Source organism: Hyla sarda, chromosome 2 (genome assembly GCF_029499605.1).
Source record: "Hyla sarda isolate aHylSar1 chromosome 2, aHylSar1.hap1, whole genome shotgun sequence".
In the NCBI taxonomy this organism is placed as follows: Eukaryota; Metazoa; Chordata; class Amphibia; order Anura; family Hylidae; genus Hyla; species Hyla sarda.
The window spans coordinates 399797706-399825192 of record NC_079190.1 but is presented as its reverse complement, the minus strand read 5'-3'; the positions used below and the strand labels follow the sequence as shown (position 1 = coordinate 399825192).

At 44.7% G+C, this 27487-nt stretch overlaps 1 protein-coding gene across 3 annotated transcripts in view; it reads right to left on the bottom strand.

Annotated features, from left to right (window-relative positions):
* Positions 1–27487, bottom strand: part of PDK3 (pyruvate dehydrogenase kinase 3) — a 97202-nt gene that overhangs the window by 18657 nt on the left and 51058 nt on the right. For all 3 annotated transcript variants that reach the window (XR_008889004.1, XR_008889005.1, XM_056558785.1), the window contains exons 3-8: positions 16720–16861; positions 13079–13150; positions 8378–8562; positions 7348–7437; positions 6265–6342; positions 5756–5832 (exon numbers count right to left, since the gene is read on the bottom strand). Coding sequence is in view for 1 of the 3 variants with exons in the window: in XM_056558785.1 (XP_056414760.1) it covers positions 5756–5832; positions 6265–6342; positions 7348–7437; positions 8378–8562; positions 13079–13150; positions 16720–16861 (644 nt within the window). In the remaining 2 variants the exon portion in view is untranslated. The remainder of the gene's footprint in view (positions 1–5755; positions 5833–6264; positions 6343–7347; positions 7438–8377; positions 8563–13078; positions 13151–16719; positions 16862–27487) is intronic.

Here is a 27487-nt window from a genome sequence, read left to right as displayed (position 1 = left end):
GTGCTGGAAGCCCCACCCGTTATGGTTAACTTTAAAAAGTGATAAGAAGGGAAAAATTACAAAAAGTCGCAAGTTTGTATGCAAATGTGACTTTTGAAACTTTTATACACAAGAAATCTGGCATAAATGGGTGTAAATTTTCCTTCAAATGTTTTCCAGGCAGTAGCATATTAATTTCACTTGGTGGTCTATCACTTATTTAATCACATTTTATTTTAAAGTCAGTTTTTATAAAAAATCTGATAGCATAGCAAAATGTGACAGTATATATATATATATATATATATATATATATATATATATATATATATATATACACACACACACATATACTGGCTAATGTCTCAATTTTAACATCAGTGTTGAGGGATAGCCAATGTCATTGTATACATCTACCACAGTAGTGCACCTAAATTCCTGTATTATTCTAATTGTTACATATCCACACCGTCTATCTGGTGTAGGATTCTAATGTGGCACTTGTAGTCCGCTGCAGGCATCCTCCATTGTATGCATTTTTATGCTGGGGATCGCCCCTAGCAACAGACCACAAGGGCAGGATCTGCTCCCCCAGTATAAATGCACAACCGCATTTGGGGTTGAGCACCTCCAGCCATTTGAGACCAAGTTTTTGTTGATGTTTAACCCCTTAAGGACCAGGCCATTTTATACCTTAAGGACCGGAGCGTTTTTTGCAATTCTGACCACTGTCACTTTAAACATTAATAACTCTGGAATGCTTTTAGTTATCATTCTGATTCCGAGATTGTTTTTTCGTGACATATTCTACTTTAACTTAGTGGTAAAATTTTATGGTAACTTGCATCCTTTCTTGGTGAAAAATCCCAAAATTTGATGAAAAAAATGAAAATTTTGCATTTTTCTAACTTTGAAGCTCTCTGCTTGTAAGGAAAATGGATATTCAAAATATATTTTTTTGGGGTTCACATATACAATATGTTTACTTTATGTTTGCATCATAAAATGTATGAGTTTTTACTTTTGGAAGACACCAGAGGGCTTCAAAGTTCAGTAGCAATTTTGAAATTTTTCACAAAATTTTCAAACTCACTATTTTTCAGGGACCAGTTCAGTTTTGAAGTGGATTTGAAGGGTCTTCATATTAGAAATTCCCCATAAAAGACCCCATTATAAAAACTACACCCCCTAAAGTATTCAAAAAAACATTCAGTAAGTGTATTAACCCTTTAGGTGTTTCACAGGAATAGCAGCAAAGTGAAGGAGAAAATTCTAAATCTTCATTTTTTACACTCGCATGTTCTTGTAGACCCAATTTTTGAATTTTTGCAAGGGGTAAAAAGGAGAAAATTTTTACTTGTATTTGAAACCCAATTTCTCTCGAGTAAGCACATACCTCATATGTCTATGTTAATTGTTCGGCGGGCGCAGTAGAGGGCTCGGAAGGGAAGGAGCGACAAATGGTTTTTGGGGGGCATGCCGCATTTAGGAAGCCCCTATGGTGCCAGGACAGCAAAAAAAACACATGGCATACCATTTTGGAAACTAGACCCCTCAGGGAACGTAACAAGGGGTAAAGTGAACCTTAATACCCTACAGGTGATTCACGACTTTTGCATATGTAAAAAAATATATATATTTTTTTTACCTAAAATGCTTGGTTTCCCAAAAATTTAACATTTTTAAAAAGGGTAATAGCGGAAAATACCCCCCAAAATTTGAAGCCCAATTTCTCCCGATTCAGAAAACACCCCATATGGGGGTAAAAAGTGCTTTGCTGGCGCACTACAGGTCTCAGAAGAGAAGGAGTAACATTTGGCTTTTTGGAAGCAAATTTTGCTCTGGGGGCATGCCGCATTTAGGAAGCCCCTATGGTGCCAGGACAGCAAAAAAAAAAAAACACACATGGCATACCATTTTGGAAACTAGACCACTCGGGGAACGTAACAAGGGGTAATTTGAACCTTAATACCCTACAGGTGTTTCACGACTTATGCATATGTAAAAAAATATATTTTTTTTTAACCTAAAATGCTTGTTTTCCCAAAAATTTTACATTTTTAAAAGGGTAATAGCAGAAAATACCCCCCAAAATTTGAAGCCCAATTTCTCCCGAGTACGGCGATACCCCATATGTGGCCCTAAACTGTTGCCTTGAAATACGACAGGGCTCCAAAGTGAGAGCGCCATGCGCATTTGAGGCCTAAATTAGGGACTTGCATAGGGGTGGACATAGGGGTATTCTACGCCAGTGATTCCCAAACAGGGTGCCTCCAGCTGTTGTAAAACTCCCAGCATGCCTGGACAGTCAACGGCTATCTGGCAATACTGGGAGTAGTTGTTTTGCAACAGCTGGAGGCTCCGTTTTGGAAACAGTGGCGTACCAGACGTTTTTCATTTTTATTGGGGAGGGGGGTTGTATAGGGGTATGTGTATATGTAGTGTTTTTTTACTTTTTATTTTATTTTGTGTTAGTGTAGTGTAGTGTTTTTAGGGTACAGTCGCACGGGCGGGGGTTCACAGTAGTTTCTCGCTGGCAGTTTGAGCTACGGCAGAAAATTTGACGCAGCTCAAACTTGCAGCCGGATACTTACTGTAATCCTCCGCCCATGTGAGTGTACCCTGTACATTCACATTGGGGGGGAATCCAGCTGTTGCAAAACTACAACTCCCAGCATGTACGGTCTATCAGTGCATGCTGGGAGTTGTAGTTTTGCAACCGCTGGAGGCTCCGTTTTGGAAACAGTGGCGTACCAGACGTTTTTCATTTTTATTGGGGAGGGGAGGGGGGCTGTGTAGGGGTATGTGTATATGTAGTGTTTTTTACTTTTTATTTTCTTGTGTGTTAGTGTAGTGTTTTTAGGGTACAGTCACACGGGCGGGGGTTCACAGTAGTTTCTCGCTGGCAGTTTCAGCTGCGGCAGAAATTTTGCCGCACCTCAAACTTGCAGCCGGATACTTACTGTAATCCTCCGCCCATATGAGTGTACCCTGTACGTTCACATTGGGGGGGGGGGACATCCAGCTGTTGCAAAACTACAACTCCCAGCATGTACGGTCTATCAGTGCATGCTGGGAGTTGTAGTTTTGCAACAGCTGGAGGCACACTGGTTGTGAAACACCGAGTTTGGTAACAAACTCAGTGTTTTGCAACCAGTGTGCCTTCAGCTGTTGCAAAAGCTACAACCCCCAGCATGTACGGACAGCGGAAGGGCATGCTGGGTGTTGTAGTTATGCAACAGCTGGAGGCATACTACTTTGGCTGGGGATGCTGGGGATTGTAGTTATGCAACAGCTGGAGACACACTGGTTTGCTACTTAACTCAGTGTGCCTTCAGCTGTTGCAAAACTACAACTCTCAGCAGTCACCGACAGCCAACGGGCATGCTGGGAGTTGTAGTTATGCAACCACCAGATGCACCACTACAACTCCCAGCATGCACTTTAGCTGATTGTGCAAGCTGGGAGTTGTAGTTACACAACAGCTGAAGGTACACTTTTCCATAGAAAGAATGTGCCTCCAGCTGTTGCAAAACTACAAGTCCCAGCATGCCCATAAGGGCATGCTGGGAGTTGTGGTGGTCTGCCTCCTGCTGTTGCATAACTACAGCTCCCAGCATGCCCTTTTTGCATGCTGGGAGCTGTTGCTAAGCAACAGCAGGAGGCTGTCACTCACCTCCAACGATCCTCGCCGCGCAGGTCAGTCCCTCGTCGTCTCCGCCGCCGCCGCTGCTCCTGGGGCCCCGATCCCAACAGGGGCGCCGGGGATCGGGGTCCCCAGCACCCGGGGTGAACGTCCCGCACCCGCTCACGTCCTCCGGAAGAGGGGCGGAGCGGGTTGCGGGAGTGACACCCGCAGCAGGCGCCCTGATTGGTCGGCCGGTAATCCGGCCGACGAATCAGGGCGATCGTGAGGTGGCACCAGTGCCACCTCACCCCTGCTGGCTCTGGCTGTTCGGGGCCGTCTCTGACGGCCCCGATCAGCCAATAATTCCGGGTCACCGGGTCACTGGAGACCCGATTGACCCGGAATCCGCCGCAGATCGCTGGACTGAATTGTCCAGCGATCTGCGGCCATCGCCGACATGACCCCCCTGGGCGATATGCCCCGATGCCTGCTGAACGATTTCAGCAGGCATCGGGGACCGGCTCCGCTCCAGATGGTTGCGGGGGGCCGGTAAAACACATGACGTTCTCATACGTCATGTGTCCTTAAGGACTTGGAAATGGAGACGTATGAGAAAGTCATGTGTCCTTAAGGGGTTAAACTTTATACTTGGAGGTGTGTAAACTCCATATGTAATGCGCCTTGAACATCTTCCAGGCAGCATTAAGATTCACCTGTGAGGCCGGCAACTATATTAGACAACTTAGGTGGGGCCAATAGTCTGCCTCCCTCCTCCCATTGTATGTGTGCTCAGCCACACTGGAGGTGACCTGGGAGAAGGCTGTGAGTCGGCCTAGTGCTGCCGTAATTGCCCACTGGCCCCTGTTTTTGCTTAGCACGCGCAGGTAGGTTTAGCATTAGGTTCCATGCCACTTGAGAAACCTTGGCGTTGGTGTGCGGGCTCAGGTATGTCCTTCATATAAGGATATACTGGCTAATGTCTCAATTTTAACATCAGTGTTGAGGGATAGCCAATGTCATTGTGTACATCTACCACAGTAGTGCACCTAAATTCCTGTATTATTTATATATATATATATATATATATATATATATATATATATATATATATATATATACATATACACACACACACACATACACATACACACACACACATCAGTAGCACAGGGCAAACCAACCACTTGCCCAGGTTCAGCTGGGCTTTCCATTTAATACATATCTGCCGTTCCATTAATATAGTAACAATTACGAAATTGATCACTTCCCTAATGAACGGTGTCATGTTTTGGAGAAAATATTTTGCTAATATTTTAGAACAACATACAATATTTCTGCTATCGCCGATTGTCCCATTTTAGGGCATGTCAAATCACCCACATAGCCTAACAACCATATTTTCTGAAGTAGGGAAACTTGAACACAGTTCCAGAGCAAATGCTTCAGATCAGCCACTTCCTCAGGGCATTAGACTGAAGTCCTATTTTCTGTACAATCCATTAAGTGCTGTACACTCTATGTTTAAGGAATATCAGGGATGGCCTTTGGGCTACATTGATATGAGATGCCACTACTTTCACCCACTCTTCCTGTAATACTCCACCATTTGCTTCCAATGATCCTCCTTGTGCAAACTTGTCTTACCCATAGAGACTCTTCTTGGCTTATGTGACTCCAATGCCTTTAAAAAGTGTTAACACTGTCCCCTAAATAGCAAACCTGTTTGCTGCTGGAACCCTAATAGTTCACTGAATACAAAGTAAATAAAATATATTGTATGTTACATATTTTCAAGTGGGTTGCTCTCCCTAAACAACATATTTTCTTACTGATGAGGTGACCTATGGAAGTAGCTAGGGGTAGCTGCAATTTATCCAGTATAAGTTACTAAAGAAGGATTCAGGTATTTTACATGATGTTATGTAAATGGTCCATCCATAACATATATGGTCTGAGTGGCAGCTGCTACTTTATACAGGTCCCTCTATGATGTCCATATACTGTTATAAGGCACATGGCCAGGGGTTGTCCTAGCATGTAGATATCAAACAGCTGACATACTATTCACTTCAATAAGTTGAATATACAAAAGATGTAAAATAAAATATATATATTTTTAAAAACTTAAGCTCACTAATGTTTACCTACCTTAAATAATTCAAACAGCATATGAAACAAGTGCGAGGGCACATACACCACCTGCAGTGGTCTACCAGGAGCTTTAGCTGCAAAACAAAATCAATAGAATGTATACAGATCTAATAAAAATAATACAAGTGTATGAAATATAATAAATGTCTGGTGTCCTGGAGCGGAAAACCCTTGTCTACTTGCCCAAGCAGGTGGATGTCACTATATGGTGCCCGCTTCTGCCACCACAGCTCCATGTATTATGAAATGTATTATGTCATGGCCAATGCCTTTATTGTGTTTCTCACTGTCTAATGTCACATGTGGTTGATAACATGTAGAAGCATGTACCAACATTGATGATTAGATTTATTACAGCCGACACACACTTAACATCAACTTTAGATCCTGTGGACCCGAGCTGAAAACCTGAAGTACTTATTACAGAAATTCCAGTTCATCTGGCATGTAAAGCCTGTATTTAGCCATTGCACATAAAATTGTTATCATGACAGAGGATACTTTACCATTGAACTCTTCAATTTTGAGATCAGGTGCTGCCAAGTAGTATTGCTCACACAGCATTTTTGCCGTTTCATAGGCATCTGTCAAGAAAAACATGCATTGGTGTTGGCTTACTCATGAAAAGAGTAGAAACAGATTTTTTCCAATGCATAAATACAAAGGATAGAGGATAAGATGTTAGATCGCGGGAGTCCCGTCCCCATGATCTCCGGGACGGCAACAGTGGCGTCTGGAACATGGAAGCTTGCAGCTTCCGCGTTCATGACGTCACGCCAAGATTCCTCCCATAGACGTGAATGGAGGGGGCGTGGAGGCTGACATCACCAATCATCAGGCATGAAGCGGTGTTCGCTCCGTGCACTGAATGACAGGGGTGCTGCAGTGGAGATCGCAGAAGACCCCTGCGGCGGGACCCCCGCAATCTAACATCTTATGCCCTATCCTTTGGATAAGAGATAAGATGTTTTCAGCGGAGTACCCCTTTAAGGCATGTGGATGTCATGGACAAAGGTCCCCTAGTTGGGAGCGCGCTCCCTCTAAAAAGAGCTGAAAACTGGTCACAGAGCTGAGAGCCACAATATGTCAATCTATTACATGATCAGCCACTTATTTTATTGGTCAGAATACAATACTCCATTTTTCCTGCAGTAGTATGGCTATACAGTACATTGTTTTATCTCCTTCCCTCTAGAGACCCCACTGGAGTTACAAGGTCTGCCTCTATGGTAAATACCCTTGATTCTAAGCTCAAATCCCCCAGTATCCCTTGCTTGTTCAGTGTCTATACACAGCTTGGCCTGGCTATTTACCTTCAGGGAAAAGTTGTCTTTACCCAGGGCAGTGTATAGTAATTTGAAAAAATAAATTCCTCAGTATATGCAATAAGCTCAGCTACACTGTTATTGATGTGTATAGTAGTCAGCAAGCTAGATTGGTAATTTAACAGCAACCAGCAGAACTGTGAATGCAGCTCTGGATGAGAATAAGCTATAATAAAGGCTAAAATTAGAAAAATCAAGCTATAAGAATGCAAAGTCATTTTCCCCAGTTTTGACTAGAATTTATAAACTCTATGGAAATCTTACCTTTCACTACCTCTGGAACATTGCAGGAGGGATCAATGCTGCCAATATGTTTTGGATGTGCAGGATTTATGTCCCCCCCAAACAGAAGAGCTTAAAGGCAAACAGATAAAGAAAAGTTACTGCTGAGAAATAATAAGCTTCCCCTAATGGGGAGATAAAAATTAAACTAGGTACAAAAAAGGTTTAGGAAAGGAGACATGTATCAGAGTTTGGCAATATAAAAATTATATACCCATGGCGTATTTTAGATTGTGAAAAACTCTATATCTTAAGTCTGAAACGAAGCAGTGCCAACATTAAAAAGGTTGTTAAAGGGCTTTTTACACTTTTTGAAGCCCCACCTATTACAAGAATAAGGGGTGAAGGACTTCAGCCCAACAAGCAAGGGTGGCATCTGCATGGAGGAAGAGATAGGCAGTTGGCATTCTGGGTCCCTAGTGACCATTCCTGAAATGAAAGGTGTTGTCCGGTGATAAGAAACATTTGTATACAAAATATAAAACTTTCTTACCACTGGAAACCCTGCATATGGCTGTGGGTGGAATTATAATAAAAAATAAAAAAAAGATACACAACTATCCTAATTCCCTGTAGCTGCCATTCCAACGTTCCCAGTCCCCACTGCCGCTGCTTAGCCAGAACTGCCGCTGCTTAGCCAGCGCAGGGACAACACATCACAACTATAATACATCATAATGGTTTCTGACAATTAAAACTGTAAAATTAAGGGGGAAAATAAGAATTCAGCACAATAAACAATGGTAATAATTGAAAAAAAAAAAATGCCATAAAAGTCATAAAGCCAAGTGCCACATAAACCATATACAGTATTTTACTTATTTCACAAGAACTGCAGCATGCCTAGAAATATAATAAATCAGTATTGTCCTTGTTCTTTTTTCTTCGAATACCCCTTAGAAATCTTTCATACATGACCACCGTGGTGCATGTACAATTTCCTTCAGGAAAAACATGTAGAATATGGAACATTTCATTTCACCAGGCTGCTTTACATTACATTTCTACTTACTGTGCTGATTAATGAGCATTCGGAATGAGATTCTATTTGTGTAGAACCTGTCCAGGAAATACTGGATATTACTGCTGACAAAGGGGTCAAATCCGTATTTCTCTTTGTATTCAATCACCCCTTGGGCCATGGTGGGAACCACATCATTGTGTCTATTTCTCACTTGAATGAGAATATTTAAAAAGCTAAAAAGGGGGGAGAAAGGAAAAGCTATTAAATTGTGATAATTCAAGCCACATTTTCTTACACAATGTAGCACAGCAGACGTCTTTACTTCTACAAAGCTAGAAGTAATGAAGTGTAAGCTGAAAATCATAATGTTTGTACTGTACAATTTTTCCACTGGGGCTCAATGCAAACTCTGAACTTATTCCATTTGAAGTGAACAGCAAAAGCGGATACACATCTACTTTAGCATGATGAACCGTTGGTCCCTGTAACAAAGATAAATCAACCAATAAAGATCCCCTTTCTGTTCTGCACCATATGAGGTCTCCTCTCTGCATCAGTCAATCACATGACATCACATCCTGCCTTAGTGATCATTAAAGCCTATTATCTTTAAAGACCAAATTGTAGTTGTCTGAAGTAGTCATGTTCTATAATCAACCCAAAACCTGGTAGTCATGAGGACAGAGGCTCCAACCCATGAAGACAGAAGCAGTTACGGAAGATTACTCCTAGTCCTGAAGAAAGGCGAGAGGACATGAGCTGGGATAAATGGATTATGTGCACATAGGTAGAATAGAAGGTGGTGGGGCACAGAGAAAAGGAAGTTTTTGTGGTGGAATTATGGTTATGGGTAGGGTCACATGCAGCGCAGTGTATTTGACGCTACGTATGTGCTGCTGGCAGTCACAGAGTGACTGCAGAGGCAGGCAGTCATGATCTGACACACAGAGCTATCTGGCTACAGCGTCAAATACACTGTGGATGCGCAGTGTGTGAGCCTATCCTTAGGGTACTTTCACACGGGCGGATTTATTTGCGGGTTTCCCGCTGCATATTTGAAAGGAGGCAGGCTCTTCTCAGCAGTCTGCAGCAGATTTTCCGCTGCGGAAAATCCGCCGAAGACCCTACTGACTTTAATGGGGCTTGCGGCGTATTTTTTGCAATGGAAATTCCACAGCGGAAAATCTGCTGCGGACAACTGCAAAGAGCCCGTCCCTTTCAAATACGCAGAGGGAAACCAGCAAATAAATCCGCCCGTGTGAACGTACCCTTAAAGGGGTACTCCACCCCTAGACATCTTATCCCCTATTCAAAGGATAATGGATAAGATGTCTGATCGCGGGGTTGCTACCACTGGGGACCCCCCACGATCTCGGTTGCGGCACCCCAGACATCTGGTGCATGGGGCGAACTTCGCTCCGTGCCGGATGACTGGCGATGCAATGCGGAGACTCGTGACATCACGGTCACGCCTCGCTCGTGACACCACGACTACGCCCCCTCAATGCAATTCTATGGGAGGGGGCGTGACGGGCCATAGACTTGCATTGAGGGGGCTTGGCCATGACGTGGGGCTGGATGTGACATCACGAGCCTGCGGCGCGGCACTCGGCGCTCTAAACAAACTCTGGGTGCAGCAGGGAGATCGCCGGGGTCCCCAGCAGCGGGACCCCCTGATCAGACATCTTATCCTCTAGGGGATAAGATGTCTAGGGGCGGAGTACCCCTTTTAAGGGAAACTGTCAACTAGTTTTAGCACATTTTGAGCAGCATAAACTTGGAGTCTTGGGTATTCATGAGATGCTGGCTCCCCTGGCCACCGACTGTCGGCTTCCTCCCAACACACAGTAAAAGGGAGAAAGCTGTCAAATCTGCAAAGAGGTGGAGGGTCCCACAGTTCATGAAAATGGCGAATTCAAAGTTCCCACCATTTACAGCACGCTGAAAGTAATAAACTGTTAGGCTAGGTTCATATGGTGTATGCATCAAAATATGTGCTTATGGGTATGTTTACACATGGGAAAAAATACAGCAGTTTCTTATTTACAGACATATTTTCACCACAAAAAACAATGTTTTCGGCTGAATTTACAGCTGTATTTTTACTGTGTGCCCAATTGATATACATGGTGGTTTTATCGTATAAAATAAGAATAAGAAAATGTCAATTCCTCAAATATCTTAAAATATAAATGCAATGCTGTGTGAAGCATGCCTAGGGCCTAGAGGACTGTATTGTGATTGGGTTCCCATAGGACCCAATACAAAACTTGGGGGGAGGGCGGGTTTTTATAGTCTTGAGTGGGCAGTCACAGAACATAAAGCCGGTCCTAAAAAAAAATCACTGGTAATGGTCAGAAATCCTATGTGAATGGGTTTAAGAAAACAGTCCTGCGTAGGGCTCTAATAGGGCCTTATTAGATGACCCAAGGGGTGGCTGTAAAATGACCATTGAACTTTTTCATCTGTGCTTCTTAACTGAGTCTATGACAATGCTCAACCACTGTGTTTGAAGTGAGGAATGAACGATTGCTGGATTATTTGTGTTGCCCTTTACTGTCAGCATGTGTCAACCAAATGTCCCATATTACAGTGGTTCTCAACCTTTTTGGCAACTGTACCCCTAAAGGCTGAAGGTATGTCCGCGGGTACCCCCTCGCGCTGAACTTTTGCGCGAGGGTTACCCACAGACATAAGGCGTGTTATTACCTTTATACGATAATAATGCGATATGATGATGCGATACTTAATCCCCTTGAGCCATTATTCCCCCTGCATCTTAATCCCCCTCCATCTTTATCCCCTTGTGCCATTATTGTCCGATATGGCAAAAGGGGATCAGAGGAAAAGGGAAAATGGCACAAGGGGATTAAGATGGAGGGGGGGGGGGGGTGGAATGGCACAAGAGGATCAGAGGGAGGAGGGAATAATGGCACAAGAGATTAAGATGGATGGGAGGAGGGTTAATCATTACTCCCCCCCCCACCTCCATATTAATCCCCATGTGCCAATATACCCCCCGCTATCTTAATCCCCTTGTGCTATTATTATCGGATATGGCAAAAGGGGATCAGAGGGAGGGGGGGATTATAGCACAAGGGGATAAATATGGAGGATAATCATCACCCCCCCCCTCCATATTAATCCCCTTGTGCCATCATCCCTCCCTTCCCTCTGATCCCCTTTTGCCATATCAGACAATAATAACACAAGGGGATTAAGATGGAGGGGGGGGGGAAGTAATGATTAACCCTCCTCCCATCCATCTTAATCTCTTGTGCTATTATTTCTATTCCCCCCCCCCCCCTCCATCTTGATGCCTTGTGCTATTATTTCTCCCCCCGATCCCCCTGGGCTAATATATATATATATTTAAGCATACAAAAACCCTCCCTCCGTCCCATGCACATACATTTCCCTTTTTTTTCACTTTACCAGGCCTCCTGGGGTCCCGTGTATCCTATCTTTGACGCGTGACGTCCTCCTGCGCTGTGCGGCACCTCCGCACAATGTCAGGGGAGGTCACACGTCTCCCCGGCAACCACGCAGCTCTCTTACAGTAGCCACAGCTCAGGCCACGCTACTGTACAGCTGCCATGCACTGACAAATACTGGTCAATGCATGGCCGGTATTTGTCAGTGCATTTGCGTACCCCCAAACAACCGGTGGCGTACCCCTAGGGGTACACGTACCACCGGTTGAGAACCAAAGCCTTATTACATATGCGAATGTGCAGCCAAAGAACAAAAATGCGCAACAAAACACCATGATCAAACAATCACAAGCTTATTTGTCCACTGATTTCAGGCCATACTATACAGAAAGATACCAGCCTGTCCACCAGATAATCACTTTGTGTAATTTGGCCCTGGCTGCCATCAGAATGTCTGATACTACTAAGAGAGGGAATACTTTGGTATTTGCACATTTTTCTGTGTTTTGGAGCCACTCCTGGTTTTGGTTAAAATACTGATCAAATTACTATGCATGAACCCAATGTAAGATAAACAAACAACAATATAGGAAGAAAAAGTGGTACCCTGATAAGGAATTCTCAATAACTGTGCTGGTAATTTGTCTACTTTAGTCAGGAAGAATCAGAGTATATGCATATACCATTTACCACTGAGGTTCAATTCTGTTCGCTCTTAAAGGGTTACTCCCGTGGAAAACGTTTTTTTTTCTTTTTGAATCAATTACTTCTATTAAAAAATCTTAATCCTTCCAGTACTTTTTAGGGGCTATATACTACAGAAGAAATGCTTATCTTTTTGGATTTCTCTGATGTCTCGACCACAGTGTTGACCTCTGCTGTCCATTTTTGGAACTGTCCAGAGAAGGAGAAAATCTCCATAGCAAACATATGCTGCTCTGGACAGTTCCTAAAATGGACAGCAGAGGTCAGCAGAGAGCAGTGTGGTTGTGACATCAGAGAAATCCAAAAGAAAAGCATTTCCTCTGTATTATACATCCTATAAAATGTATTGGAAGGATGAAGATTTTTTAATAGAAGTAATTTACAAATCTGTTTAACTTTCTGGCACCAGTTGATTTATAAAAAAAAAGTTTTCCAAGGAAGTACCCCTTTAAGGCTAGAAACTGTACTCAAGGCTAAAATCTTATTGTGGATTTTACCTGAGGATTTGTGGCACAGATTATAGTACGGAAAAATTGATAAGATTTCATAGTGGCAGAAAAACCCACCATTTGAGGACATACTGAAGCTGGCAGAGGCAGAATTTACTTACTTATTTAGGACATCAGGGTCGTCAGGACTCTTATGCTCATACTCCAAAAGTTCTAGAAAACTCTGCATATACCTATAAGGGAAATGGAGAGGACAGTTTTATTACAGCTCCTCTTTATTAAAATTTCAAAAAACTATTTGACCTAATCATCAAATACTGACTTGTCATTTTCTGTAATGCTTTGACTTTTCTGTAATAGCAGCTGTCAGACATGAGCACACAAATAATGCTGTCTGTGTCTGCGAAGGTACAGGCGTTTTTGCAGTACTCCATTTGGCCTAATTCAGGAAAGGTTGGCTCATTCGGAACTATGGAGTTCTGCTGTCAAGATACTGCGGCACTATCATGACAATCGATATCATGACATCCTATTACACAGGCAGATTTGTATCCAATAAGCACTGATCTTTCAGCATAGCAAAACAACACGATCAGCGAACGGGCTTTGGGTACTTAGACTCCACCCAGTCTCTTCACTTGTTGACAGTTATTTTCCATCTTGCAACGCTACTTTACTAACTCTATGCTGCAGTCATGAGCTTACCACCTGTATCCTATCCTGTCATCTAGCCAGGTACTATACATATTAGATGGTCAGCCAGTCCCAATGAAGTGGGCTGGTTCACCTACATTCAGTTTGGTGGCCACCATTAAAGCTAAACTGATAATCCACAGCAGTGTATGTAATGGGCAAATAATACTAATTGTATTTTCGTTATTTTTTTTTTACTTTTAGGGTATGTTCACACTGAGGAATTGGAGAGGAATTTCCACGAGTAATCTGCTCGCTTTTTCCTCTCCAAATCATTCAGCAGTGAAATCCCCATAGAGTTGTACAGAATTTATGCCCCTCAGTTCACACTGAGGAATTTCCTCAAGCAGAATTCTGACGAGGAAGTCTGTTCCGCTCGAAGAAAGAACATGTTCTTTCTTTCAAGCGGAATCAGCGTCGTTCTCCCATAGAGATCAATGCTATTATTTTTTTTCAGTCAGAAGCATTTCCACACGGAATTGGCGCGGAATTGGAACGGAATTCGCGTGGAATTTCTGCATTAAATTTTTTTTTATGAATAGAAATACTTGATACTCCTCCTCCGCATGAAACCTGCATTTCCACGCCAATTCCGCGCGAATTCCTCGCCAATTCCGTGCTAAATCCCGCGCGAAGTCTCGGTGAGTTCTTGTGGAAAAGTAACAATATTTTGAGGCAGAAAATTTCTGCTTGATTTCCGCCCCAATTCCTCAGTGTGAACATATCCTTACGAGGAATGTCAAATGAAAATGTGAATGTTTATTTTGTAGTGAAGGGTGGAAAATTCACCGCCAGACATTTCTGACATCAGCTTATCTCCAGGCTAGACAAAGGATTGGCCATGCTGAAATCCAATACGTCATTGAGGTGGCACAGTATTACAAGGAAAGGACTAAGGTGCTCCAGATGCTAGAGCCTTATAGTTTGTACCACAACCAGATAAACATTGATGACCAATACGAAAGATCAATAGTTCATTAATTTTATTCCTAAAAAGCTCTTTAACCCCTTAAGGACTCAGGGTTTTTCCGTTTTTGCACTTTCGTTTTTTCCTCCTTACCTTTTAAAAATCATAACCCTTTCAATTTTCCACCTAAAAATCCATATTATGGCTTATTTTTTGCATCGCCAATTCTACTTTGCAGTGACATTAGTCATTTTACCCAAAAATGCACGGCGAAACGGAAAAAATAATAATTGTGCGACAAAATCGAAGAAAAAAACGCAATTTTGTAACTTTTGTGGGCTTCCGTTTCTACGCAGTGCATATTTCGGTAAAAATTACACCTTATCATTATTCTGTAGGTCAATACGGTTAAAATGATACCCTACTTATATAGGTTTGATTTTGTCGCACTTCTAGAAAAAATCATAACTACATGCAGGAAAATTTATACGTTTAAAAATGTCATTTTCTGACCCCTATAACTTTTTTATTTTTCCACGTACAGGGCAGTATGAGGACTAATTTTTTGCGCCGTGATCTGAAGTTTTTATAGGTATGATTTTTGTTTTGATTTGACTTTTTGATCACTTTTTATTCATTTTTTAATGGTATAAAAAGTGACCAAAATATGCTTTTTTGGACTTTGGAATTTTTTTGCGCGTACGCCATTTACCGTGCGCTTTAATTAATTATATATTTTTATAGCTCGGACATTTACGCACGCGGCGATACCATATATGTTTATTTATATTTTTTTTTACACTGTTTTATTTTTTTTATGGGAAAAGGGGGGTGATTCAAACTTTTATTAGGGAAGGGGTTAAATGACCTTTATTAACACATTTTTTTAACATTTTTTTTTGCAGTGTTATAGGTCCCATAGGGACCTATAACACTGCACACACTGATCTTTTACACAGATCACAGGCGTGTATTAACACGCCTGTGATCAGCGTTATCGGCGCTTCACTGCTCCTGTCTGGATCTCAGGCACGGAGCAGTCATTCGCCGATCGGACACCGAGGAGGCAGGTAAGGGCCCTCCCGGTGTCCTGTCAGCTGTTCGGGACGCCGCGATTTCACTGCGGCGGTCCCGAACAGCCCGACTGAGCAGCCGGGTCACTTTCACTTTCACAGCGGCTGTCAGCTTTGACCGCCGCTTCTAAAGGGTTAATACCGCACATCGCCGCGATCGGCGTTGTGTGGTATTAGCCGCGGGTCCCGGCCGTTGATGAGTGCCGGTTCCGACGCGATATGATGCGGGATCGCGGCGCGATCCCGCTTCATATCGCGGGAGCCGGCGCAGGACGTAAATATACGTCCTGCGTCGTTAAGGGGTTAAAAGGAATCAGTCACCGGCTGTCACAATACAGTCACCTCCACGACCTACCATGGCCCCGACATTCGATAATTTCAACATGCGATGGCCTCTCAGAGGCCATCGCATGTTGAAGGCAGCATCAACATACGATGCTTTTGTATGTCAGGGCCATCGCATAAACGGCTATCCGGCAGCGCAGACTGCTTCAGCTGCCGCCGGATAGCCGTTTATGGTGCCCCGTGTGCTGCGGTGACGATCACCTACATGTCCTCGGGGATCCGGAGCGTCCTCTTCGCCGGCGCTCTCCTTCATCGTCATCACGTCATCGCGCACACCGTCCCGTCATCCAATGGGAGCGCCATGCTTAGTGACGTCATGGCGACGACAAAGAACGAAGATCCCGGGGAAGCAGAGACGTCTGGAGCGTCGGGGACACCACGGGGACGCGGGACAGCGATGGAGGGCGACATCTAGGGCTGCGGTGACGGGTCCGGAGCGGCGGGGACATGAGTATACATTCCTATTCTTTCCATTGCACGGATCCCTCAACATACGATGGTTTTAACAAACGATGGTTAATCGGTGGAACGGATTAACATCGTATGTTGAGGGACCACTGTATAAGATAAAACCTGGTGCACAAATACAGCCAGAACTTTTATTTTTTTATGTTTTCCTGTCTGTACAGCTGGTAAAGCGGTGCTAAGCCCACAGAAGTGACTGTCTGGGACATCTCTCATCACTTCCTCCAGATAGTCAGGACTGGACGTAAGCATTGAGCCCTGGCTTGAAGTCTTACTAGGTGCACACACGGTGAGGGATTCGGGACACTATAAAACTTACCAGGACCGTACTAATTTTACTGATGGCCTCTGGAGCAAGTTTTCCGGCAGCAAGTTAACTTCCTTAAGTGTGTTTGCCAACCGAACTGGGAGTTCTTTCCGTAAAAAGAGATAAGAGGTTTTCTCACAGGCATTATTGCGTCCTGCAATAAAATCAAAAGCATTAGTCATTTGGTAAAAATTTGTGGTACATTCAGATTATGGTAAAATTCTGTTTGTTTAGAGTTTAAGATGATAGACATAAAAGGAATGCCAGATGGTGAGCCACTCTTACACAGCAATGGGTAAGAAGGTTAGGATGGCCCTGTCAGAGTACTGTACATATAAAGGTAGGGAGGGGTCATTATAAGACAACTCCATAATGTCAAGGAAAAGTGATATTATTTTAAGTGCAGGGACCATCATGTAGATGAGGCTCTGTGATATTTAGGCTGATCTATCTGACTCTGAACATAAAAGAAAACGTTGGACAGAATACATATTGGTATTTTCAAAGACTTTACTTAATCCCAATAGAATAGTGTGAATGAGGGGTGGAAACAATCTGTTGTACATGTTGTACGAATGGCCAGTCCGTAATTTGAACAAAAATGGATTGAAAGAAAACACAAGGAAAAACACTCCCTATTAATAAAGAAAATAACCATAATTTACCTTGCATATGTAAACGGACTTCCACAATGAGCCCTCTTTTAATAGCTGCCTTGTCCACAATATAAACACTCTGAATAACCCACATTGCACTTACATTATTAGATACCCATGGCTTCCAACACTAGACCAATTACCCTGACATTATAGTGGTCTTTTGAAAGAAACCACTCAGTTTAAGTATTTACTAAACAAGTCTTTGTCTGGCTGGATTTCCACTAGGTTGGCAAAATCCACTTCTTTTCTTTCAATAATCAAAGGTTTCTTTCACCTAAAGCTCCCGATACTCTCGCCCTCATGTAATACACATTGAGGAGGCCAGGCTGAGGATTATTTCTATTATTTGTGTTGTTGCCCAAAATTTTCTTTTTTTCCCCCCATCGTTCTCTCTCATTTAAAGTATAAAAGATATAATTTTTTTTTCAAAACAAAGGATCATCAAACATTATTACATTCAGACAATAAATTCTTGAAACATTAAGTAATATATATATTCTGCAGAGAATCCATCTTTAGCGGGTGCTGGTAGACCAAACCGGTGTTAGGACTGCTCAGAAATGCGTCTTTATAGATGGCAATGCATTTATGAGCAGATTCTGCCAAAAGAATGAACAGTTCATTCATTCAGCAGAGTGTAAGGTCCAGAATTTCTGCAGAGGAATATCTGTAGTGTGAATTGTGTAGCAGAATTCCACTGAAATCAATAAGAAGCTGCTGCACCATATTTTCCATAATGGAACACAAAGCAGAATTCCGATCACAAAATAGGTAGTGTGAATGGGTATCTTACCCTAAAAACCGAAACTGACTTTGGGTAAGGTTTTAAAACAACTACGGTAGTTATTGTTTATATTTGCTACCCAATATTTTAAAGAACATATTTAAGGCCTTATTTGGTATTTTCTGTTGGCAAGGATTTGGGGAATAGCGATAAACTTGTATACTTGCAATTTTATGTGTCTTTTTAAGTTAAACTGTTGTGTGTACATAGGGAGCAATGCTATTTCTAGCCATTATATAACTTGTATATGTAACTTTTAAGCAGTTTTCCCCTCTGGAGGTTTCACTTCTAAACTTCAGTTATCCCTTAGCTAGTAGGCTGAGGCTAACTGCTACACACACAGAGGAGGAGACCCTGTTCCCTTACATCTTGATAGCACACTCTTAGAAGCAGCTGCAGCAAAGAGGACATTATAGAGCACTGAGTAATACCCACTGTGAATAACCCCCTGGGGTACGACAGTAAAACCTATTAGCTCTTTTAGTAGCTTCTCTGTGGTTCTCACATTCTAACTTCCTCCTTGGCCCCTTTTTAATGTGGTTGTCTCGGTGGCAGAAGTTATTGGATAGAAAGATGGGGCATGTTGGATTTTAAACAGGCCTGATACTTTGTTTCTGTCAGGGATCACAGGTCTGTCCAATACCAGGGTTGTGTCTCACACTAAACTGAAAAGCACATGGGGGGAGATTTATAAAAACCTGCAAAGGGGAAGAGTGGAGCAGTTGCCCTTTATAAGTCTGCCATTTACTACTCAACTGTAATAGCCTGCTATGGTTTATGGTAAACTAGTACGGTTTAAGGTCAAGATAGTCAGCACGGTCTTACATGACAATGAAGAATGACAAGCCATCATTAATAAGGAAGAATCTTTACTGTCTGCAAGATAATGAGTGTCTGTGGATCTGCAGTGAAATTTCACAGCAGTTCTTACCTATGTGGATTTAACCAAAGGGGGGACTGAGTTTTGTTTTCTCCAAGCCGGTAGCTGCTACATCAAAAGGAATTTCCATTTGTATCTCACTGAAGGATTCCCCCCCTTAAAAGGGGTACTCCGTTGCTAGACGTCATATCCCCTATCCAAATAGGGGATAAGATGTCTGATCGTGGGGGTCTGGCTGCTGAGACCACCCGCCATCTCCATGCGGACACCCAGTGTACTAAACATTATGTTCAGAACTCTTGTTTTGGGAGGCCTTGGTCGTGACATGATTCCACGCCCCCTAGTGACATCACTACACATTCCCCACTGCGATCAGACATCTAATTCCCTATTCTTTGGATAGGGGATAAGATGTCTAGTGATGGAGTACCCCTTTAACACTGCTGCCCTAGGCACAGGCCCACAGGTGCCTAAGGCTAAGTTTCCACTGGTTTTTTTTTCTGGCTCAAAAACTGCAGTGTCAGTGGAAACTTAGCCTAATAGCAATAGCAAATACTGCCCTGTCTTTTATGACACCATGGTCTTTCTTTAAGATTAGCATGTTCTTTCTTCCTGTGTGGTGTGACAACTTGGGACTTGCTTATGGGGATCGCAATCTTCTAGATCTCAGCCAGCTTTGTTCTTTATCAATAGCACACAGATTAATCAACAACACTGTACACATTATACAAAGTAAAACCTGCTCAGCTGAGCTCTAACTAATACAAAACAACATCCTTAACACCATAGGTATCATAGGTCTCACCAGACATGCCTCTCTTCTTGGCACATACAGGCTTGGCATCCCCTGCCTCTCCGGACTGGGAGCCACTACCTTGCACACTGTGCAAATCTAAACTAGCCAACTAATGAGCAGCCAAGGAGCAGCCTTGTGGGATATCTGAGGATGAATTAATAACTTGGACTGGTCAGGAAGGGAATGACAGGCCCCACAACTAACTGGATTGTCCCTCTATAAAACCAGGCCCTTAAACAGGACTTACCAAAGTCCCCAGCAAGCTATATGTTGCTAAAGATGGCCAGCTACATTAGATTTCACATTACTCACCTAGCTTTACTCGGATAAGATGTGATCTTCCTCAAGTCTCAGACATACTTTAAGAATATTGCAAAAATATAGCCATCCTTTGACCACCATTCTTGTCTCCCAGTGGCCAATGACTGCCATTTCTCTTCTATTATCTTAGCAATGCCACCTTACTTTAGACGATGCCCTACCAACGTTACACAGCTCTCGAACACTAAATGTAACACCACTACAGCACAGTTCTTTATGACCTGTAATTTCTTAAAAGCTTTTACAATTCTATTCATTGAATTGTGAGGACAGGCTTCTCCCCACCTCACCCCCACAAAGATTGCTGTGTACAATGTGTAGTTAATTAACATGGCCGCCGGGAAGCTCAGCTACAATCATGTTATAAACCTCTCTAATCAATTCTATTTTCTGCCCATTTTTTCCCAAATACTATGCCAGAAAAGGTTATCCTTATACTTGGCTACAAACCTTTTACAAAGGTTTCATCAAATGTTTACCCTTCAAAAGAACTACAATGTAATGGCCAACACTTTTATATATATCAGAACACTTATCGGAGGCCATTTATAATGAGTTGACAAACCTTACCAACTTTATCCCACCAAGAAAATAGAATGTAAGGTTTTCATTTCTATCACAGAAAAACTCATTTAGGACCCGACCACAATCCTCCTGTTTAGAAATAGCATGGTCCATACATTAGGGAAATACATTGTACACAATAAGGACCAGTTCAGTCCTGAAGAAGGGTAAAGGTCACTGTTGCCCTGAATTGTGCTGACAATTATTGTCTAAAGACACTATTGTCTAAAGACATTTTATCAAGGGTAACGCAGTTTGCAGGCTGTTGGTGGGCTGTAAAGAAATCACATGGAGACTGATTTCCCCCAAATGTTCTTGCGCGGAACCATGTTATAGGACTCCAGACAAATATTATTTAATGGTACACTAAATCCAATAGTTACGATAAGCATGGAGAGAGTAAATGCTTGCTCTGCACCCCCTTTTACCTGATGCTCTGTATGGCTCATAGGATGCCACTTCAGGTTCCTGCTGGTCTCAACTGTTGCCAGCCAATTCACAATGGGGTTTGTGGGTGGACCGGAGGCTGCATTCTTATGAGACTCAATTGTGGTCAGGACTTTGAACCGTGCATGGGCTTACCTGTTATCTCCTGCCAAGGCCACCTGCAAGAAACTAGATTTACCAAGACCTAAACCCAAAACTCTGCTTATAACATAGAACAGCGGTTGAGGTGTGCCTGAAAACCGCGTCGAGGGTCAGCCTATAGAGGGCATTCCCTTATGTATGGTGATGAAGAAAAGGGTGAGGAGGGTGGGTTTCGCCAACCCAGCATACGCCCAGAGGGAGGGGCCGATGGATGTTAAATAGCCAAAGCCCCTCCCACAAATTCAGCCTGATAGGCTTCCCACTTGTGGTCAGGACTTTGAACCGTGCATGGGCTTACCTGTTATCTCCTGCCAAGGCCACCTGCAAGAAACTAGATTTACCAAGACCTAAACCCAAAACTCTGCTTATAACATAGAACAGCGGTTGAGGTGTGCCTGAAAACCGCGTCGAGGGTCAGCCTATAGAGGGCAAAAATACACCACCAGTTAGGGTAATTAAGTATCATTTATTTATAGTGCCAAAAATTGAAATGCCTCTGCCATTTCCCTTGAGGGATCTGGGACATAAGTGGTATATGCATCAGACCGCCACCTCCCCAACTTCTGGATGACATGTACAGGCACTTTGTGCCTGGAGGCCGCCGATGCTGCTCCTATGCGGAATGAGTGACCTGAGAACTCTCTGGGGTTGTGTCCTAAATTACCAAGCAGCGTGCGGACATGCGATGTGAAAAGAGAAGTGGTAAGAGCACCTCCACCGAAAGGCAACAGTGGCGACTCCGGAGGCTTATCATGGAGGAACTCAACCAGTTGTGCCAACACCGCCACCGGGCACCAGTTATTGCCTGAAGGAAATACTTAACCACCGCCCCCCACCTACAAGTTTTTGTGACAGACAGTGAAACTTCGAACCAAGAACCCTGCCACCTTAAATGAGCCTTCTGTGGATGTGTCGCTCCCCGCCTGACACATGAAAATTCACCCGGCCGGAGGAAGCCATAGAAGGCTAGATAAATGGCAGATTTGATTATCAGACTGCGCTCGAAGCCAAACGGGTTATTGGCTAATGCGTCAGACATGGCTCGGAACAGCTCGCCGCTGATCGGTTTGCTGAGAGTTGGCGCTGTGGCGCTACGAGCCACCACCCCTCTGAGCGCAGCCTTGACAGCCTGTCTGGGTGGGATAAAGAAATGAAATGCTGAATGCCCGAAAGGTAAGATTTGATAGTGCTATGAGACAGGTGCAGAGAAGAGTGGCAGAAACCGATGAAAGATAGAATGATAGTGGTGTCGTAAGAAAAGGGGATGCTATGCTGCGACAGATATGCCCTGAAGGTGTCGTGTGCTGCATGATAGGCCTTCCTGGTATTGGGGGCTAAGGCGTCCGACATTAACTCCCGGGCCACCTGTGTGTAATGATTTAGTCCAAGATTAATTGAGCCAGGCAAGGGGGTTGTGTTCCTACTGCGTCTGCTTGCGGAGCCACCTGTGAAAAGAGATGGAAATTAGCCCTGGACAGAGCATCTGCGGCCGTGTTGTCTACCCCCGGTATGTGTCTGGCTACAAAATTGAAGTTGTGTTGTAAGGACACCCAGACTAGTCTGCGCATGAATGACATGACAGTAGCATGCCCGGAACTGCCCTTGTTGACTATGGCAACTGTCGCCTGATTGTCACACTGAAACTCCACCGTCTGCCCTGACCACTTGTTGCCCCATGTCACTGCAGCTGCTACAATGGGGAAAACCTCAAAAAGTGCCGAAGTGCTGCTGAAGCCTGCCAGAGCCAATACCTGCTTGGACCATTGGCCCGCCATCCACCTGCTGCCCCACACTGCACCATAACCGATGGAAGATGACGCATCGGTGCAGATCTTGGGGGACAACTCGGAGGCTGGCGGGACAAACATAGCCGTCCCATTCCATTGTGCCATGAACCTATCCCACATGTCCAGGTCAGCCAGGGCTTGGCAATCTAACCAAACCCTACTGTGTTGATGAGGGACACCATGCAGCAAAGACAATATTCTGGATACAAACGCTCTGCCCTGCGGGATTGCTCGCATAGCAAATGCCAGCATTCCCAGCAAGCTCTGCAACTCGCCCTTGGTCGTGACCTGGGAGACCGTGTACTTGTGGATAGTGTCTCTGATACGGTTGAGTTTGTCAGTGGGCAAGCTGACTTGCATTGCGACTGAATCTAGGATTACTCCCAGAAAGGTGAGACACTTAGTTGGACCGACCGTTTTCTTGGGAGACACTGGCACCACAATATCAGTGAACAGTTTCGGCAATCTGACCAACTGGTCCGGCTCTTCCCTCGGGCGACTGAGCAGAAGAAAGTCATCCAAGTAATGGATGACCTGGCTGCATCCAGAGACATTAACCAGCAGCCAGTGCAATGCCTGGGCCAGTTGGTCAAACAGCCACGGGCTGCTCTTGCATCCGAAAGTCAACTTGGAAGCAAAGTAATATGCCCCTTGCCATTTGAGCCCAAACCATTGCCACTGGTCCCTGTGCAATGGCAGCAACTTGAAGGCGTCAGTGATATCCGCCTTCGCCATCCAAGTCCCTGGGCCGAGGGCCAAGATGACCTGAATAGCCTGGTCTATGGAAGAATAATGCATGCTAAACTCCTCGGATGGAATGAGAGAGTTGATACTGGGAACAAGTGACCCATGAGGAGCCGACAAGTCAAATATCAGTCTCTTTTTCCCATTGAACTTGCCTGTTACCACCCCTACCGGACTGACCCTCCAAGACCTGAATGGAGAAACTAACAAGGGGCCAATCATATAACCTTTCATTAGCTCAGCATTTATTAATTCAGTGACAACAGCGGGATCGTTTACGGCAGACAACAGATTGTCGCATTCAAATGTGGCCTGCGGCAGTGTGACCATGCCGGCGTGGAAGCCTCTATCAAAACTATTGATCAACCATTGGACCCAATCTGGGTCCGGGTGATCCGCGAGCAGAGCGGCCAGGACTGGGGTACGTACCCCGCCTAGTCATGCTGGCCCTTTCTGCCTACATGCAGAGCCCGGATGTGCCCTGAAGCAGTAGAAGCAGACGTGTAATAACCTGCAATTGCTGAAGTTGCACGAAGACATGTTATAGTTGTTACAAATTTGTGAGCCTCCGAGGTAGTGTACTGGACGGCCCAACTTATCCACGGAAGGTGCGGACCTGCTGAAACTGTCCGTGGAAGTGGACGGTCTGGTAGTGCCCTGCTCGCCCTGTTGAGCCAGCCCTACACACCACGCCGTAGTATGCGTGATTGATTGACAGGCGGCACATGCGGGGAATTTGAGATTTGCGAAGTGGCTGCAGAACATCTGTGAATCTTCGATGCTCCAGTCTGTGAGGTACCCATCTTGGCTGAAGGCCGCCGCTGCCATGGCTGAGAAACTTCTATGATAATCGTAGAAATGGGTACCACCGTATTTGTATGCGTATTCAGTAACCCTCAGCAAATACAGGTCGAGCTCCTCTCTGCGCTCCGGCCTGGCTGAGCATATCACCTCCCTGTATTTGCTGAAGGCAATCACAAACTCGTGGATATTTAGCTTCCGTTTCAGCCTGGTGTCCTTGCTCTTAAGGACAACAGATAAGTCAGCGCATGCTACCGTTCTAGTGTCCTCAACGTCGAAGGCAGATAGCAACAGGGCCGCCAAATTGATGTCCTTCCCTTCCAGTATGTCTTTTCTCAGGGCCGCTGGGACAAAATGGACTGGTGACACCCTTGGTGGCCCAGAGCGCCTACCTGGGTTGCCTACCAGAACAGGGGCAGACATCTGTGTAGGCGTTGGCGCCTGCAATGCTGCTGGAGCTGGAGGCCCCTGAATGCCCCTTCTCTCCAGAGAATCCAGCCTGCCCAACATGGAAGTCATCATTGCATGCAGTTCAGAGAGGGTGGACTGGCTCGAGGTCCCCTCCTGACTGTCGCCAGCCCCCTGATCCGCCATGAGGAGTTTGTACAACTCTGCTTTCGGGCGGTTGCTGGAAATGGAATTGCTCTCTTGCGCAACTCCTCCATCAATTTGGGGATCGTCCAAGCCCTGTAAGCTGCAGAGGAGGGCGTCCCTCGCACGGAGCTTCTAGCTGGTGTATCAGGGATGGACATCGGGTCCTCTATGTCTGACACGTGAGACATGACCTGTCCGGGCCGTAACGGGTGCCGGGGAAACAAAACGGTAATCGTGAGTCACCAGATATGAGAAACGTGTACCCCCCTTGCTGAGTACTGACTGACCTTACCACCACTGTAACACAACAGTAAGACGTCTGAACGAACAGCAAATCGACTGTAACCCTGCAAACAACCGAATACATACTTAATGTTAGCTTACAGCTGCAGACTGCCCGTGCAATGTGGTCGAACCCAAGAGTGCTGACCGTAGTGCCAGTGCGACCCAGAGTACCACCTGAATAGTTTGAAACGAGGCCTGACCGTGTGTCTGACCGAGAATGTGTGCATGACGCGTATAGTCATGAATAATAAACCGTGAACACCTCCTGACTGCGAGTCAAGATTACAGTGTGCACCGTTTCTAACTAACTAGCGATGGCTCTGAAGACGTGTCAGCAACCACCGCAGGCGAGTGGTCACCCTTGAAGAAGAGTCAAGATCGCAGTGACCACTACCCGTGTAAACGAAATGCTCTGTATGCGTGACAGTATCCATGACGCCTTGAACCCTATCTGACATGTCGAGTCAGATATACAGTGATTCAGGGCCTATGTGTAACAGCGGTAGTGCGTAACATTAACTAATGTAACAGGAGTATTAAGCATTTGAACTGAAATGACGTGAACTAGCGTCTGCTAGCGAAAGTGATGACCACCGTGAAACGTGAATAAATAACATGAACAACCGCCGTACGGTTGGTACTGACCGTAGCCGAATTTGCAATGACCAGGAACGTAACGACCACCTAACTGGATACAGCCCACCTAAACTGCAAGAGAAACTAACAGTGTACTAACCATATGGTTTACGCGCCACCTACCACCTCTGACCCATACATGCTGACCCCCCCTTACCCCCCCCCCCCCCTATGCCTGAAACTACCCCAACCCCACGCTTCTGACCTGATACCCCGATATGCATGACCACCCCCCCCCCCCCTAAACCGAAGCCACAGTGATATGGATTATCGTGTTATTAACTTTACAAGCTGCCCCTTGTCTGCGACAGTGCATGTGTCAGGAACTGTGGCCTGACACCGGTGCACCATGAGCCAGCCCCTATTACTGCATGGTACCAATACACTCTGTAAGCCTAACATTTCCTCACACACACACACACACACATTTTTTTTTTTTTTTTTTCAGCGCCACCTGCTGGCCATCCGTGGAGCTATACCGTCGGCTCACTGGCATGCTGTGACTCCGCCCGTTCAGAGCCCCAAGTTGCACGTGAGACGCCGGCACAGGGAGACCCACGTGGGTCGTGTCTCCCCGCGCCTGCCATGCCGCCAGCTGCCGCTGGATCCAGAGGCCGTGTTCACTGCGGCCAGCCCGGGCATGCGCTGCACCGACGGACCGCCGCCTACATAACACGCTGGGTGCCGGAGCCTGCCCGCCAAACGAGGGGAGCAATAGCAACAGACCAGGGCCCCAGTAAAAGAAACCTGCCGGTCACCCGGCACTTACCTGCACCACCACACACCTGACCCAGCGTACGCAACGAAAGAACCCCCGCAATTTCGCCAACCCAGCATACGCCCAGAGGGAGGGGCCGATGGATGTTAAATAGCCAAAGCCCCTCCCACAAATTCAGCCTGATAGGCTTCCCACTTATTGGGAAAGTTACTTTGGGTTTACACAGCAACCATTGTTTGAATTGGCAATGCAAGTGCCGCTGGACTAGAGTCGATGTTTCGGTGAAAGAGTGCCTAGAAGAAGGGGGAGCATGACAGCCATTTACCCTTATCATGCTTATGCTAAAAAGGAAGACACTTGGATAAATTTTATTAAAATGAAACTATGTTTCTTAGCTCTTTATAAACCTTATAAAAATACAAATTAGAAAAGTATATATGAGGTCATACTACAGGAAAACTAAGGTGGCATCCTCTATCCACCCAACACCACAGTTATACACATATACAAAACAGTAGGAACATACCCAAAGGGGCTGAAATGTGCATTAGGGCTACATCTTCCCCTCTCTCACAGTCTTTGCTGATTACTTTTGTTTGGTTTGTTACCCTATTGATGTTATT